We start from the raw sequence: 18,318 nt of genomic DNA on the forward strand, positions 1-18,318 counted from the left end.
TGTCTAACTCTCCTGCGTGTAGGCCGATGGCCCCTGCCGCCGGTGAGGGCACATGAGCACACGAGCCCGGACCGTCCTGCACGGGCCTTCCCAGCACTCGTGGTCACGGGCTCTGCCCACCGCCACCCGCTCCCACGGGACCAACAGAGGGGTGCCTCTGGCATCTTCCGCTTCTGCGCCTCTGTCCACTGAGTCCCAGGCGGCCGATTTTCCAAGTCGGTCACTGGGCAGCACGCAGAGAGGACCTAAACTATGACCCACACAGACTGGGGACTGAAGGAGAGGAACAAGACGAAGCCACTCACGTGGGACCGCCACCCAGACGCCCCCGTCCCCCACCACGGCAGGGCCGCCACCCAGACGCCCCCGTCCCCCACCACAGCAGGGCCGCCTAGGGCGCTGGGGGCATCGTCCTCGAACCTTCCGCGAGTCCACCTGAGCAGCTCACAGCCCGTCTCAGAGGACATCTGGAGAACCGCACACAAACACTCAAAAAGCCAAACAAAAAATACGCATCTCCGGCAGGTCTAATTTTAATTGCCGGAGACTATTTAATCAATAAACATTCGCTGTTTGGAGCTGCATCTGCGTTTAGGATCGCGGGTGCTAAGCTGCACATTTATTAAGACTCATTAGTGAGAAAGAGTCTTTTAAATACTGAAAGTCGGACCCAATTTAGAGCACACACTTAGAGTTCTCTATTGGCTTGGGTCCAAAAATAATTAAAAAAGCAAAAGAGAAGAAAGCTGTCCATGAACGACCCTGAGACTCTCGGGGGGCCAGGCTCACGCCCAGGGTGGAGCCCCATTTATCCTGAGACTCCCGGCCAAGCACAGGCGATGCACTGCTGCCCAGCGCCCGCCACCTCCTCCGGCCGGGCTCCAGGAGGGCAGCTGGGGGGCAGTTCACTGGGGGGAGGGGGAGAGCAGAACCCCACCTTCCATCAGAGACACAAACAGCTTTTGACGTCAGTTTTTTCTTCTGTCATTACTAATGTATTTTTTTTTAAATGGTCAAACACATCTCCATCACTGATTCCTCAGACTTCAAATAATCTTCTATGCTGGAACCTTTCTGTATCTCAGGTTTGAAAATGTTACAAAGATTTGGTTTAAAAATGAAATCGAGCAAAAGAACAAGCTGTCATAGATGGCTGCCCATCGTCATTTCCTGCCGGCCTTGTCAGACCAAGCTCGCAATTAAGCAAAGGGCGGGAAATGTCACGTCAGCCCGGGCAGAGGCCGGCGTCACGTGTCTGGGCGGCGGCCGACAGGTTGCACCGGGGCCGGACGAGGGGACCCGTCCTCACAGGAGGAAGCGTGCCGACGAGCGGGCCCACGCGGCGAGACTTACTGAGAGCAGCTTCCACGTAATCGGACGGACCGCCTTTGGGATTCCGGACCAGCTCAACTTCCGTAACTCCTCTGTCGGCAAAAAAGAGAGGGGAGACAGGGTTTACACACAGCCGGCCAGCGTGCCCAGCGCCTCATCGCCTCCCGTCAGCGTTATCGGGGCAGCGAGCAGGTAGCGCTCTGGAATAAACCTGGGTGATAAGACTGCAGACACTAATCGTCCTCAGCATCCAAGAGAAATCGCAGCTCTGTTCAAACGACGCCAATGTCACCTGTTTACACGAAAATCTTGCAGAGGACAGATTTGCTAAATGTATCCCAAGTGTCCCCGGCACCACCCGGGGGTGGGCGAGGACCCGAGGGTGCTGGTGGCCTCCCACGGCCCCTTCCTCCCGCCCGTGCCTTCCCCGTCTCTCTCTCCCAAATGCTCTTCCCCAGCTCGACACCTTAGTGAGGCTTCCTTCCCTTCCTTCCCCCCTTCCCTCCATGCTCTCGCTCTCTCCATTGACCGTTTAAGAACACCTACGGGAGGTGGTTTTCCGAGGGCTGATTTCCAACGAAACGAAATCACGGGGATAAGCCTGTGTGTCGCAGCTCCGGCCAGGGCTGTGATTACACACACGGAGGCCAACGAAGTCTTCGAGGTGGACCAACACAAGCCACCGCTGCCCTGACCTAAAGGTGAGGGGGTCACCGAGGGGGCGCGGCACCCCGAGGGCAGGATGCTACCACAACAGGGGGACAGAGGGACAAGGACCGGGGCCCCTGCATCCTCTCTCCCGGAGCGTCCCATCCACATGCTCCGAGTGGCTAGAAACTACATTTCGATTTGTAGGTACGGCAACACTCAGAAATATTATTTCTTTTCTTTAAGACTCCACCATCGGGTTCTGCTAACATCTCGAAGCTAATGATTAATACTAGGAATAAAAGAAAGGATGAAAGAGGAAACTTTGGTAGCATAATCAGCAAAACACAAAGTCCTGCCAGCTAATCTTTTCCCAATTACTAAAGTCTAAGTAAAATAAGAAGAACTGGGCAACAGTTCCAGCAACAACTCGCATTTTACAGAAATCTCAGAAAAAATCAAATCCTCCCCAGTTCCCTGAGGACACTATGAAAAGCGGGAACACAAAGTGACGTTCGCCGACCACGTGCCCAGCACCGCTCCTACTGCGAGAGCCGGGTCTCCTGCTGATGGTTTGCGAAGAAACCATCAGAGAAAGGCCCGTCGCAAACGCGCGCGGACCCCACCTCCTCAAGGAAGAAACTCGCAAAAACGGTGTCTCGGACGCACAGGAGGAGATGAAGCTCTGACTCTGTGCAGGCTCGCCTGTTTCAATGGGGCTTTCATACGTATCCTGTTTAGTCCTCAGAACTGCGTGACTTAATGAGGGCTGTGGTCCTACTGTGTGAACGAGGAAGCGGCTCAGAGCGGGCAGGGCGCTTGACCAGGTGGCACAGGGACTGAGCGCCTTCCCATCCCAGGGTCTCTCCACTCCTTTGACGTCCATTATTAACTAGGTTTTTGTAACACGGACGAAAAGGTCCAAAATGAAACGCTGGCAGACGGAAACGGAAGCAGCCATTCGGAGACGAGCGAGCGCACACAGCAGGATTCCCTCGGGGAGAGGGCGAAGTCCCGGAACGCTGCCGAGGAGCGGAAGCGGGCGATGGGGACGCCACGGGCCACGCTGACAGCTGGCCCGTGCGGACACGTGCCCAGGGCCCTCGCCCCTGCCACCTTTCTGGGGCTGGGCCCCCTCCCCAGGGTCAGCCTGGGGCCTCCTGGCGGGTATAGAGCTAAGCCCCGCCCTCAGCAGTGGCTGATCAGGCAACGGGCCTGGGACCCTGTCGGAGCCACTGAGCAGAGAGAGCCAGCGGGCTGGGGGCTTCTGAGAAAGACCTCCTCGCCCCTGGGGAAGCTCTGGAAGGCGACCCTCTGTGGGCAGATGGAGGCCGGGGCCTGCTGCCGCCGCCCGGTGCCTGACCAGCCGAAGGTGCAGCGGCCCAAGGAGGCAGCAGGACCAGGGGACGGCAGGGACCAGGGTTCCGATTCGGCAAGAGGGCCAGACACAAGAACATTCAGAAATCAACAGCTTTTCTCTACGGGCAAAATATAAATAAATAGAGAATGTCGTGGGTGCACTTCCTGTGGGCCCGGCACGCGCTGGCGGCGGGGGTGGGGCACGAAAGGGAACAGCCCGCCCCGTGCTCAGAGAGCTCCCCTCCGACCCGGGGGTACGCAAGTGTGACACGACAGCTGCACTACGCGCGCAGAGGAAGACGTAAAGAACGCGGCGAAACTGCTCGGGGAGTGTGACCTCGCCGTGACGCCTGCCGCGAGGGGGTGACAGGTCCCGCCGCCGAGGGCGAAGGGGGCCCCTTCAGCCCAGAGGACGGCTGGTGCGAAGCCCTGACACGTGTGGGAGTAGCCCAGAGGGGCTAGGCTGGTCACAGGGAGACCCTTCCACGCGCTACTCACGAAGCCCACCGTGGAGGTGACGGTGGCCAGGACGGGGACGGAGAAAGAGCGATGACCCCCTTCCTCTCCCCTCTCCCCCGTGCATGTGTGTGTGTGTGCATGTGTGTGTGTGCGCACGTCTGTGCGCGTGCGCGCGTGAGCACACGTGCGTGTGTGCACGCGCGCGTGTAATAGAAAGATAAAAAAATACTACAGGGAAATACAGGAGAATGTTTTGCTATTTTCAGAAGAGGGAAGGACTTCAAAGCAGGACATGAACTCAAAAATTATAAATGAGAAGATTCACAATTTGCTATATAAAAGTCTGAAATGACCATAAATGAAAGACACTATTATGACAAACTTGAAAGATACATGCAACATATAATTTTTTTAAAAATTATATTTCTATATTACTAATGTAGAAAGGGCACATACAAAAGCAAAAGAAATCAATTTGCAGGAAAATGGAAATTCACATTGAAGGATATAGAAATGGCTAATAAACATACAAAAATAGACACGTAACCTCGATGGTGATCAAAGAACTACAAATTAAAGCAAGAAATCTGTCACAAATTAGATAAAATTTTAAATGAATAACACCCAATATGGGTGAGACTTTTAGCTGCCACTCTTAAAAGTTTGGTAAGAGTGTATTTTGATATAAAGTTTTCGTGGATCAAATGTCAAAGGTGTGTGATGTCTGAGTAGTAACGTCACTTGAAGACACCTATTCCACAGGGGCGTTCACAAAGGCAGGCGGGGCTATGCACATGGGTGAGTCCCCGGGTGGGGAAGCCATCGCCATGACGACACTGAGGGTCCCCCTTGTGCACGGCGCTCATGTGCCTCTGCAGACGTCCCCGTGGGCTCTACCTCCGGCGTCACCTCTCCTGCACTCTGGCCCACGCCTTCTGCCAGGATCCACGCAGCAAGACCGCCGGGTTGAGCTTAGGGTCCTCCCCGCGAGCTGCAGCCCGGAAACTGCCTCTCGCGGACTGGGAGCAAAGGTAAAGGTCGGCTGCTCAGTCCTCTTCCGTGTCACACCCGCTGTCCAACCCGAGAGCAGCTGTTTCGCACACTCGGTCCAGTTTCCAGGTCTTTACATCAGGAAAGCGATTCCTCTGGCAATTAACCCTGCATGGGTCAGAGTAAAAGTCGACTTGCTAATACGCTTTGAAAGAATTTTTTGTCTATTTTCATCAGGGAGACGTGTCTCTCGTTTCTTTTTCTTACAATGTCTTTGTAAGGTTTTGGGGATCAAAGTCACGTTCCCTTAAAACAAGTTGACGAGTGTTTTCTCCTCGTTTTTCTGAAAGGGCTCGTGGACAGTGGGTATCATTCCTTCCCTGTTGGATAGAGGTCACCGATAAAGCCGCTAGACCCTGATGCTTTCCTCGAGTAAAAGGTTTTCGCTAAAAATTTCTTTTTTAAATTGATATAAGGATATTAAAGTTTTCTACTTCCTCTTGGATCAGTTTTATCAGATCACGTCTTTCAAGGAACATGTCTACTTCGTGTAAGTTTTTGAACTTGTTGGCATAAAGTTGTAAGTAATGCACCCTTGTTATCCTTCACTGTCTGTGGAATCCATAGTGATGTCTCCTCATTCATTTCTTTTTGTGTCCTGTCTTTCAAGGAACATGTCTACTTCGTGTAAGTTCTTGAACTTGTTGGCATAAAGTTGTAAGTAATACGCTCGTTATCCTTCACTGTCTGTGGGATCCATAGTGATGTCTCCTCATTCATTTCTTTTTGTTTTTAACGTCTACAGGACCTGGTCTTCCTAGGTGGTCTCCCATCCAAGGACCAACCAGGCCCGACCCTGCTTAGCTTCCGAGATCAGACGGGATCGGGCTCGTTCAGGTTGGCGTGGCCACAGACTCTCCTCGTTCATTTCTGATTAGCGATTTGTGTCTTTTCTTCCATTGATCAAGTCTAGAAGTTTTTATTGATCTTTTCAAAAAATGAAGTTTAGGTTTTGTTGATTCTTGCCTTGATGACCCACTTTCCAGTTTACTGATTTCCACCCTTATTTCCCTTCTTTTCCTGCCCTTAGTTTCCTCCTCTTTTCCCAGCTTCTTAAAGTAGAAGCTTTGAGCGCTGATTTGAAGTTTTAATTTTTTTCTGAGCTCGCATTTAAAGGTATAAATTTCCCTCCAAGCACTGTTTCGGTGGCATCGCAAATTTTGATATGTCTTGTCATTATCATTCAGTTAAAAATATTTTCTGATTTTCCTAAGTGATTTCTTTGATCTATGAGTTATTTAGAAGTATGTCAATTCATTTCCAAATACTTGAGGATTTCCTGGGCATCTGATATCAGACGGATTTCTAATTCATAGCATTTGGTCAGATGAACTTGGTGTCGCTTCAGTCCTTTGATGCTGTGGCAGAGCATGTGGTCTACTTGGGGAATGTGCCATATGTCCTTGAAATGAATGTGCACCCTTCCGTGGGTGGATGTGGTATTCTATAAATCGGTTAGATCCAGTTGGTTGATAGCACTGCTCATATCTTTCATGGCTTTACCAATTTTTAAATACACACATTTTATTAACTACTCAGGGAGGGGCTCTAAAAATTCTGCCTCTGACTGTGAACCTGTCTATTTCTCTCTTCCGTCAATGTCTGCTTCGTGCGTTATGAACCTGTGCTACTAGGTGCACACACGTTTCAGACAGGTATTGTCTACTTAATGAGTTGAACCTTTTATCATTATGAAACATCCCTCTTTGTCTCATGAAACTCTTTGTCTCGATGTTTATTTTCTCTGACGCTATTACAAACAAATGAGTTTTCTTGTGATTAGTGTTTGCATTGCATATCTTTTCCCAGCCTTTTATTTCAACCGCCTGAGTCTGGGTTTAAAGCTTTCAGCTTTCTGTCCACATACGTCCTGGAATAAGACTGCAAATTCACCGGTCCTCTAAGAGAGAAAGCCAAAATGTAAGCAAAACTTCAATAAGAAGAAAATAAATGAGAAATAAATAACAGTTCTTCCTTCTAGACAACAGCGGATTTGCTTTCGGAAAAGTAAAATCTGGGAACATTTTCATGAAAATAATACCACAACCCCACGCTCATCTGTCCTCTGAAGGCCGTACCTCTCAACTGCGTGGCCCCCAGGCAAATGGCCACAGCAGACACTCCGTGACCAAAGGAAGCAGAGCGGACGCACGACACAGAGGAGCAAAGGCTGGAGGCGGGGTCAAGGCCCAGCACGGCCAATGACAATCCGTGTGGCCTTGGACAGTCCCCTCGGTCTCTCTTGAGTCCGTGTCCCCCTCTGAAACGTGGAACAAATAAAAATACCTGCCTCGCTTAAGCCACAGAATTTCCACAAGGAACAAAGAGATAATGCACAGAAAAAAGCATTTGTAACTGTGACACCGGACAATGCGAGAATAGGACTCTGTTTTGTGCACTGGCGTGGTCGGTTACTCGGCTCTGTGAACCCCGCGGCATCTAAAGCCACCGGGGCTCGCCCGTCCGCCCTGGATGTAAATATCACACCGGAGACCGAACCAGAAATCTGTCACAAAATGGTGTATGCAGAGGACTCATAAACGATAAGCACCTTTTATTCCTGAAAAGCCAGGAATAACAGAAATATCAACCTGTAATTTAAATTTTTTTCTAATACTTCATCTCTTTTTAACTGGTTTTGATTCTGATCTTTTAAAACTCTGACCGCAATACGGCCTGGGAGACACTGCACGGAAACGAGGACCGTGTGCGCACATTACAAGCGCCTAGACGCACACGCGAGGCACAACTACAGCAGGAGGGTCTTAGGTGAGCACGTTTCTTATTCCCAAGGGCCACGGTGCAGGGGAGTCTCATAAGTCACCCCGCTTCGCCCCCTTCATGTAAGCCGCCTCTGGGGCCCCCGCCACTTACACATTGCCCCTGACTGAGTCCACTACACGCGCTGGTCCACCCGGTCAGTGCATGCCGGCGATGCTGACCACCGACCAGGCGCTGAGCTGGCCCCGGAGGAGACGCATCCCGGGTGCCAGCCGTCAGCGCTCATCTGCCAGGAAAAAGAACTCGAATGGCGTGAGCACGTGTTAAGGGCGCTGTTCGGGAAAGGTGCCAGGTGACACAGGATGAGCAGTTTGTCTTCCCTGAAGAAGGGGACATCAGAAAAGATTCCCTGGGCGCTGCTGCTTGAGAGGCGCCTTGATGCCACGTTGAAACCTGGCCGACTGAGCTCCCCGCCCTAAACCTCCACAGCTGGACAGCAAAGAGATGACGCTGAGGACGAGGACCAGGGCCAACGAGAAGCGGCAACAGACATCGGAGTGATGGCCAGCAGGAGAGAGTGGGAGCTGACCCAGCGCAGTGGCGGAGGCTAAACCCTGCTGCCTGCAAAGGGTCAGCCACGGGAAGCTGCCAGTCGATGGCAGAGACGCCCCCAGGGCCGGGTGGGGACTGATCTCCACACTCGGGCGGGGCCGCCTGCCCACACGCAGACGACCAAGCCCGGGGTCTGTCTACAAGGGACACCGGACGGCACAAATGGCTCAGCCGTGACCCAGTTAGTCAGAACAAATGACAAATCTCGATTTCCCAAAACTGTGGCATTAACGCCACGGGGAGGGCGGGGAAGGGGAAGAGGGAGAGGCTTGGGGAGGGCTCAACCCTCGGCTCCCACGGCGGAAAGGCGCTGAACGTGGAGACACTGTGAGGATCGCAGAATGTGCACAGTGTCCTGAAAGATACACAGGGGCTTCCTCTGACCAGAGGTAAAGTGACAGCCCCGGGGACGAAGCGCAGGGGCGAGGCTGGCGGGGGGCAACACCGTTCAGGGTTCAGGTGCGTCTGACGTCACTGGTCCCCTTCAAGCCAGCGCTCTCCCGGCCCCCAACGGCAGCCACGCCGTCGGCAGCGAGAGGCAGGGCAGGCGAGGACGGGCCAGGACGCCAGCCGTGGGGCGGCGTCTCTGACGAGCTCCGGGTTCTGCGCGCCATGACCCCGACTGCTGTAGGTAACGAAGTTTCGCGACATGACTTCTTTACCCGGAACTGGTTCCTTTTATCCAAAGGTTTTCTTTCCTCCAGGTGGCGAAGCGTGAGCTTCCGCGGCATCAGAAACAGTACCTGCGACAAACGCTCCTCGGAGAGGCGGCGAGGGCTCCGGACGCGGCCAGGGGCCCAGACGCCAGCAGGAAGGGCCTGGCGGACGAGCCGCTCAGAGCCGAAAGGCGAGGAGTTGCCAGCCCGACGGAGAAGGGGCGACAGGCCTCGCTGACGGAACACCTGAGCCCGGCCTGGAGGCCTGGTGGCCATGACACTTGAGAACACACTACAGAAGGGACCCTGAGGTGGCTGAATGACAGCAACACCTTTATTTTGTATAAAATTAGCAAACGTGACTTCTGGGCTCTAATCGAATCCCAGCCAGGACAGGGGGACATTCCTGGGCTTTGCCACAGCCCCTCCCCTGCCTCTCCTGACCCTCAACAGGGGACTGCATCTGAGGGTGCCACTTCACTCGAGGGAAGCCACCCCACTGTTCCCACACTCCCGAGAAAAGGGGGGCAGGGGCCCGGGGCCTCCGCCCTCTCGGCCCGAGGACCCAGGGCCAGAAGATGCGGGGCGGGTCTGCCACGTCCAGACTCCGGCTGCTGAGAACCCTGGAAGATAAAGGTTTTACGAAGAGTGAAAAATTAAAACGGAGATGCGTTTTATTCCAGAAACCGTGCTATGATGAACTGCTAAGTCATTCATTCAAATGAGATCAAACCCGTTTCTAAAAACTAAGTGTACTACCGGCTTTCAAATGCGCCTTCACCCAAAAAAGCAGCTTGGAACAGCAACTCCCCCGCCAAAGAAAGATGACTTACACCCACCTTCCCCTCCAAACCACGCGGCCCCCCACTCCCTGCGCGCAGAACCCCACACGATCACGGAATCGGGACACTCACGGCCGGGTCGCAGGCGCTCCAGGAAAGTCACCTGGCAAGTCGGCCCCTCCCCCACCCACTGCAGACCAAACCCCCGGGAAGCATCTTCCTCAGTGAGAGAAGCTGCCGGAAGCCGTCCGTGTCAGCAGCGGGAAGAAACGGTTTCTGCGTGTATTCACCTCAAGAGAGATTCTGGGAACCTCGTTTTTTCCCTGTCGTTTGTCTGAGTTTTGCTCGATTTTGCTAGTGTGAATACAGTTACTTGCTTGGATCACGGAACCTTCTCTTCCTCTTCTTCACTTTTACTTTTTCTTTGCCTAGAATGTATCTCAGTGAACACGCCCAGTGCACTCAGAGTGGGGGAAACATCCTATTAAAATATAAGCTGCTTCGTCAGCAATGCCAGGAAAATAACTCCGTCTGCCTCTGTGGTAGGTGCCCTGCTTCTCCTCAGCCCTCCTGTCTCGAAAGTTCCAGGGCACCTCTTCCAAGAAGCACCCCCGATGCCCCACACCCCCACCCCCCACCCAGCCAGGCCGGCCCCTGAAGGCAGATCCAGCCGCAGCCTGTCCCCCCCTCTCCTGCAGCAGAGAGTTCTCCCAAGCGAACCCGGAGGGGAGGCGTGGGCAAGGCTGAGGGCTAGGCTTGCCCACGCCTCCTTCCCTGCCAACGTACAGCATGGCACCCGGCCCACGCGGGCCGTGCCTGCGGCACTCAGGGCGAGCAGAGAAGCCAACGGCAGCGGCAGCCCGCCAGCCCACAGCCAGCCATCCCTGTGACACTCAGGGTGAGCAGAGAAGCCAGCGGCAGCCCTCCAGCCCACAGCCAGCCATCCCTGTGACACTCAGGGTGAGCAGAGAAGCCAGCGGCAGCCCTCCAGCCCACAGCCAGCTTCCCCGCTGTCCCCGCCTCCAGCCTGGTCCTCATGGGAACCAGCTAGAAAAAACAGACAGTACTAAGTGTCAAGAGTCTTGGATATCAACGATAGAAAGACAAATGACCCAATTAAAATGGGCCAAAGGATCTTAATAGATGTTTCTTCGAAGAAGATACACCAACAGCCAATCAGTACCTAAAAAGGCACTCGAAACCATCAGCCACCAGGGACATCGGACCCGGCGAGATGCCACTCCCCACCCACCCGGGGGGCTAGGACACAGAGCGTGGAAAACCTGGGCCCCCGCCCACTGCTGGTTGGGATGTAAAGCGCTGAGCCCCCTTCGCAAAGCTGGACACGGAGTTACCCTGCGACGCAGACACCCCACCCCAGGCGTCCACCCAGGAGAAGCGGTGACACGGCCACACCGAGCCTGTGCCGTGCTCCTGGCAGCGTCCCCGGAAGCAGTCCGAGTGCACAGACGCAGCGTGGCCCGTCCACGCAACGGGACGCCCGCACATGGCTGGCCCTTGACACACCGGCCGAGTGAAAGGAGCCGTGCCCGCAAGGCCACTCGTTGTGTGGCTCCGATGTGTGCGAAACGTCCAGAAGAGGCAAATCCACAGACGACAGCAGATTCTTGGCCGCCTAGGGCTGGGCGAAGGGTCGGGGAGTGGCAGGTGACCGCAGATGAGGACGGGGCTTCTTCCTAAGCGCTAAGATTCACCTTAGTGACACGGACACAATGTCACACGTGCTAAAACCACCGAGTCGGACGCTTAATGGTGAATCGTATGGGTTGTGAATTTGTCTCAATAAAGACGTCTGCGTCTCGGAGAAGGAATTTCTCAAGGGCCCTTTAACCCCGCCCCTGGGAAGGGGGCTCGCTGTTGCAGGGAGCGCAGTGATGAACTTGGAGGGCCGACCTTCGGTGAGACCCAAGGCAGCCGAACAGCTCTGCTCAGACTGGAATCTGGAAGAGGCCCGGTCCCCAGACGGCAGGTATGGGGAAGGGCAATGACAGCCCTCCCAGTGGCCCCCGACCACGACACAGCTACAAACCCGGCAGAGGCCTGCGGAACGACAGGCGCGCCACGTGGGCCTGCTCAGAGGTCGCCACGCCCCCGGGACGCCCACTGAACCTGCCAGGGTGGGCCCCGGTCCACGGGAACTCAGCAAACGCCGCCGCCTCCGGCAAGCGAGCGGGGCTGAAGGTGACCCGATGACTATGTGCCTCCGGCTCACACCCCAGCCTCACAAAAATGCTCACCCCTCGGAGCCAGTCACCTCATCTCTGGGAATCTGTCCCAAAGAAATAATCCAAAATGCAGACAAATGTTTAGGCAGAAAGATAGCCACTGCAGCATTATTTATATATTTTGAAAAATTATGACCTAAATGTCTAATAATAGAGAACTGACTGAATTAGAGTTATGTCCATTTGCTACTAATGGGAATTCAATAAATACACCCACAACGTTCAAGGAAAAACTGGCATTTCAACGTCTGCGGCACGGAAAGCAAAGTCAACTCGTCTGCATGTCCTCAGCAGCCCGCCACCCCCCTGAAGAACGCCCGTCACCTGTTAGTCACTCCACAGGCTAATTACACTGCTTCCCTTCGATGCCATCGATCCCGCAGCCGGTGCCACACAGCACTTAATTAAAGGAAGGGCTACTGCTATTTCATGCTAAAAATCTAAATCCTTTCAAGCAAATTAGAAGCTTGTGCTTGCTTCTTTGCTTTCCAGTAGGACTCACAAAAGACAGACCCTCGGCCTCCTATAATTTCTGTATTAAAGAAAAACATGTACACATAAAACGTACACACACGTGCGTGCGCATCGGGGCTGGCTCCGCCCCCTCTCGGGTCGGCAGGGTTTGCTGACAATGGTACCTGGCGGCAGGTTACTCCGTTTCCTAACAGGCACAGTCAACGTAAGACCGAGGTCAACAGCACAGTCCTTCCGATGCTCCGACGTCGAATCGTCAACAGGGCTGCCACACGGCTACCCCCAAGAGAGCCTTCTGCCGTGTCCATGTGTTTGGTTTGGGCCCAAGGGTCATCGCGCCCTAAGCCCATCGCTGTCTCCCCCACACACACACATTGTTCACGCCGGCTTGGCACCCATCGCCCCAGGAAGGCCCCTTAAAAGAAGAGCAGGAAAGAGACACGCTGTCTCCCAGCTCTCCCGAGGGACTCCCTCTGCCCACTCTCTTTCTGTGGCTGTGAAGGCCAGCGAGCACACTCCGAGATGTCACATGTAGCTGAGGAAACTCGGAGATAAGAAGCTGGATCCCGCCCGCAGAAAAACTGGAGACAATCTTGTCGGTGATAAGCTCAATTAATTTGAGATAAGTATGCCACGCAATTACAAAGGCAAAGCAGCGTAATCCCTCGGCCCCCAGCACACGTAAATACACAGAGGAAGATGCGGAGGCAGCAAGAGAAAGACCCAGGGACAGTCGAGAACTGACCACACACCCCGCCGCTGGCGCACAGCCCGCACGGCGGTCAGGTCTGCTACTTCACGCCAGCGCCTCCATCTGGCGCCACCAGGGTGCTTCTGTCTAGAACGTCGCCCACGCTTGGTATCTACTGGGCAGTCGCTGCTAACCCGCCGGCCCGCCTCCCGGCCTGCCCCCCACCGCAGACCCTTCCTTCTCTGGGTGCACACGTCCGTTCCCGCCTCCGCGAGCTGCATCTGGCTTCAGGTCTGTCCGCACCTCGCCAGGGGCTCCCCGAGCAAAGGGACGGTATCCTACGCCCCGTGCCCCAAACTCCCAGCTCTGCGGCTGCACAGACAAGGTGCTAAAAATGTAATTAACAATACGAACCCCCACGCTTGCGAAGCGACGGGCAAGAGACAAGGGCTCTGGGTAAGTCTAAGGAGCCGCTTCTGCAGGCGAGTCACCGCTGAAGCTTCACGTGGACCCACAGGCCACATCGAGCGCAGGTAGGGTGACCACGACACACCGCTTAAAACAGACTCCTGGGCATGATTAATAATTATGCCAGGACAACGCGGGGGAGCCACACTTGCGGCAACCAGGCCGTGACCAGCCTGTGTCAGGGCTGCCTCCCGTGCTGTGGCGCACGGAAGAGGCGGCTTCCTGGGCCACTGAGATCAGAGAAAACGGGCGGAGGGACACACCCCCGGCCAGAAGGACGCGCGAACTGCTGGCACCTGCTACCATTTAACTACCCTAACGGTCACCACGTTGTGCTCTCCTGTGCCATCCCAGCACGGCACAGTTCAGGGTCCAGGTCAGGACCCGATGAGTCACGGCCAGCAGCCCAGGATCGGCAGCCCCTGCGTCCGGACGGAGCACACGACCACCTGGTAACCGGGAGCCCGACTGTGAGGGGCGTTAAACGCCGCGAGTCTGGTCTTTGTTTCAGAAGCCGCGGGGAGCTGTTCAAGTCGGGGAGCGGGGAGGCGGGGGAGCCATGTTCGGTCTGACTCGCCCCCCGCCCGTCGCGGGATGTATTACACGGAAGACGGAAGTGAGGAGACCGTGAAGCCAGTGCCCGGGCAGACGCGACAGCTCTGCACAGGGCGGGCCCCTCGAAGCCAGAGAGGGGAGGCGAAGGCGATGGTGCCGGGCACTCTGAAGGGGCGAGGACAGACAGGCTTCCACGATGACCAGACACGGAGACAAGGAGAGGCACAGACTGGGCAGTGACCCCACGCAGCTGAGACTGGCACCACAGTCACTGCCCAGCTTTATCCCACGGAGCCGCAGGCCCCGGGAGCTCAGCGGCTCTGTCCGCCAGCCCTGAGCGCGAGGCCCGCCGCACGGTGGGCACGCAGAGGGGTGGCCGCAGGAAGGACCAGGAGGAAAGAGGGGCTGGCCCCACACGCCCTGCGGCCACTCCAGGGTCATCGAATGCCTCCGAAGTTCCTGGGGAGCAACGAGAGCTCAGCTGCCACTCACCGAGTTCACCCACACTCAGTGACTGGACACGTGCGCAGCGAGAATAACTTAAACGAAGACAGGGCGAACCAATGGCCACCCGGCCACCCAGCCACCCAGCAGAGGAGGAAGAGGCAGCACCAGGGGCGGTCAGAGGCCTCAGCACAGGCGGCCTCTGTCTACAGCGCCGGGTCCGTTATGAAGAAGCTGGCGCCCAGAAGGAGCAGCCAGGCCAGCCCCAGACCCGGTCTTTACAGGCCGGGATGGGAGAAAACCTCGTGGCTGAATCCGGTGACCTGACTGAGCTGCCCTCTAACACAGATGGCAGGGGCCGTGGCTTAGTCAACAGCAGCCCGGGAGGGCACCCAGTGCACGATGCCATCCTGACAGGGGCCAAGGCCAAGGCCACAGCACGTTGAAGGAGGAGGCAGGTCCACTGCCCCCTGGTCAGTCCAGAACTCCAGAGAAGCGCTGGCTCGCAGAACCGGGCCCGGGGGAGGAAGGCGGGCTGGCCAAGCGCCTTCGTCGTGGCCCAGGAGTGGCCTGAGGCGGGGCGGCCGAGCGAGGAGCGCCTCTGCAACCTGGACGCCGTGCGGACGGTCCCCTCCGCTCGGGCGGCCAGAGCCAGACCAATGGGAGAAGCGGCAGACGCAGCCTGCCTCCTGGGAGAAGGAACGCCCCACTGTTGGGAGCAATGACAGCCGCTCCCAGCGCCTAGTGAATGACAGCACCTGACCCCCGGGACCTCCTCATGAGACAGCCACCCCCGCCCGCCTTACAGATGAGCCTCCGCAACTCTAGCCGGCGGAGGAGGGAACGCGTCGCAAAGGGTCCCCGTGCTGTGAGAGCGAAGGAACCACGTCGAGAAGGTCTGTGGGTCTGGAACGGTGACAAGGGCCCGCGGCTGACACCCCCCCAGAGAAACGGCGAAGGCGGACACGGACTGCTCAGCCCCGTGCACCCAAGCACCTGTGAGTCTGCCCAGAGAAACGCGTCGTGATGCGGTCGGAGCTGTAACGATATTTATGACTATTTGCAGCAGAAACAGTACGCAGTAAAAGGGTAATATACAGTAACAGCATAAACATCACACGGCTTCGGCAGTGCCAACCGAAAGCCTTGTCGCTGAGGCAGAAGCGAGACACTGGTACCAGGGAGCGGGCGGGTCTGCCTGAGTCGAGGACAGGGGTCCACCCCGCTGCCCAGGGCCAGCCTGACGTCGGGACCAGGCTGCAGAGGTGGCACTTAAACTCACACGCGACTCTCTATGGATTCACCACAGTGAGTCACAGGGCAACACGCGGGCCCAGCCGCAGCGGGCTCTCCGCTCCCTGCCTCCTTGCGGCGAGCTGTGGCCCCTGCTGCCCGGGCCCCTAACTCGAGCTCCTCCCCGAGACCTACGCTGCAAGGGCAGGGGCGCCCGGAGTGCCACGAGCAGACTCGAAGGGCTCTCGGGGAACCCTCCGCTGCCCTGGTTACCGGCGGGGGGCAGGGCAGGGACCGCGCCCTGACTGCAGACTGACTGCAGTCGAAAGGCTTCAAAGCCCCTCCTGACTCGGAAACGCTTCCTCCTGAAAGCCGCCTTCTAAGCTACCTGGTCAGATCCGCTCTCCAGCCAGCTCCCCGGCTCCTCCGCTCTAAGACAGGGCTGTCACCCGGAAAGAACGTCGGCGCAGGGACAGCGTGTGGGGCACTCACCATGCCGTTTACCGCGGAGACGCCCCCACAGGACACTAGTTCTCCAACTGCTTCCCCAAGTGCCACCAGACCTCTTCGCGTGTAGATATTTTTCATGTTTTGTATGTGTGTCCATTTGAAATGGAAGCGTTTTCCCTTCTGAACCCCACTTCCCTTCCGTGCAATGAATGGGGCCCCTCTGCACAGCAAGGCCGGTCGCCTCCACTATGGGGTCGTTTGCGCACCCTGCAATAAAGCACCCAAAAGTCCTACTCGGGAAAAACACGAAGCCTGGACGCCATCAGCAAACCTGATGGGCATGATTTAAGGTCAACGGCAAAAAGCCAGCGTACCACCGCCTCTGCCCTGCATCTCGGAGCGCGTGGGAGGGAGGAAGGAGACCGTGGGGGGTGGGGGTGGGATGCTATGGAAAGGCAAGAGGCAGCATCATGCCCACCTCGATAATCCCCAGTATGAAAACCACCTGCGAAAAGCAGAAATGGGGAAAATGACAAATAGCACACACCAATCGTAACACTGAAGGGCCAGCAGACACGCCTGTCACAGACATCAGCGTGCTGTTAAGGCGGAATGACTTATGCTCCTCTGAAAACGTGTGCCCTGATTTTGAGCGCTATGCAGGACACCCTGGGTCCGGTCCCTCCGCCTCTCAGGCCTCCCGGGGTGGCAGTGTCTTCCTCCCGGTCCTCACACACAGAAGTCTGAACACCAGAACCAGCGCCATGAAATGTGATGAAAGCCACCGGGTCAGGCCACCCGACCCAGAGTCTGTGACCACGATGAGGGACCTCTACAGAACTGGTTTCCAGACGGCAGAGGCTTCGCCCGGCCTGTCCCGGGGCCGAAGACCACTGACTCAGTGGCCCCCAGGAAGGCTGACAGTCGGCACCCCGGCCCTGGGCTGCGGGACCCACAGGAGCATCTGGGAGGAGAAACGCTGCCTCAGGGCCTCCCCACCATACCATGTTCTCAAATGGCAGGAGACTTTTTTTGGGGGGGAGGGGCAGGGCTCGTACCAACGTGCTGAGAGGCAGAACGACACGGTGGCTGGGATTCGCTCTGGAACGCGGCAGTGGAGGCAGAGGGCAGAGGGCAGAGGGCAGATGAGACGCCGCAGCGGAGCCTGCTGATGGGGGCTGGGGGCAGGTGGGGCAGGTGGGCTGGCTCCCTCATGCTGTTCTCGCGACCTCTGCGTGCGTTTGATGGGTTTCATGACGCAATGGGTCCAAGCACAGTGATGGACCACAGCCCCGTTCTGGAAAGCTCTGTCGGTCTTCTGAGCACAAGACGCCGCGGTGGAGCCTGCTGATGGGGGCAGGCGGGGCAGGTGGGCTGGCTCCCTCATGCTGTTCTCATGACCTCTGCGTGCGTTTGATGTGTTTCATGACGCGATGGGTCCAAGCACAGTGATGGACCACGGCCACGGCCCCGTTCTGGAAAGCTCTGTCGGTCTTCTGAGCAGCTGGACCCTCTGGCGAGGAGCCGCCCCCCCACACGGTGCCCCCCCGACCCAGGTGCCCCAGGAGTGGCCTCCTCTGGCCTTGACGTTCCTTGCAGTGCATGTGTCCAAAGGTCCAAAGCTCAGGCACAGAGGGTTTGTCACCACACCCAGTGACAAACATCTACATGAATAAACAGTGCTCGCTAGATCGTTCCAACTGAAAAATCACAGTGGCTACTGCTTGTTGCTCGTTATTGAAAAACAAAACAAAACGAGCAACCACGGCATCGTGGTACCTGTGAGCTGACGAGATGGATGAGTGACAGAGGGGAAAAGGGCTGGGCACATTCCCCGGCTGCACCTCGCAACAAAACCCAGGGGCAAGACACCCCACTCCTGTCCCAGGCAGAAGATGTCTAAAGAGCATCACATCTGCTCTGCCTGAACCGACACCCCCACCCTCCTGAGCGCTCGGTGACACTCTGCCGCTCTGGGGCGCACCCCCACCCTCCCGAGCGCTCGGTGACGCTCTGCCACTCTGGGGCGCATCCCCACCCTCCCGAGCGCTCGGTGACGCTCTGCCGCTCTGGGGCGGGCTGCGCCTGCCGCATCACTGCAGCTGGGTGCGTGGTGCTCTGGGAGATGCCTCCCCATC

General features: G+C 56.6%; 1 protein-coding gene and 1 pseudogene across 9 annotated transcripts in view; both read right to left on the reverse strand.

The window, feature by feature from the left end:
* TBC1D22A (TBC1 domain family member 22A) overlaps positions 1-18,318 on the reverse strand; it is a 220,408-nt gene that overhangs the window by 148,536 nt on the left and 53,554 nt on the right. For all 9 annotated transcript variants that reach the window (XM_015594047.2, XM_025051054.1, XM_015594046.2 and 6 more), the window contains one exon: positions 1,354-1,424. In XM_015594047.2, the coding sequence (XP_015449533.2) occupies positions 1,354-1,424 (71 nt within the window). The remainder of the gene's footprint in view (positions 1-1,353; positions 1,425-18,318) is intronic.
* On the reverse strand, positions 5,585-5,703 carry LOC112484724 (annotated as a pseudogene).

The sequence above is a fragment of the Pteropus alecto genome, unplaced genomic scaffold (assembly GCF_000325575.1).
Source record: "Pteropus alecto unplaced genomic scaffold, ASM32557v1 scaffold118, whole genome shotgun sequence".
Taxonomy (NCBI): Eukaryota; Metazoa; Chordata; class Mammalia; order Chiroptera; family Pteropodidae; genus Pteropus; species Pteropus alecto.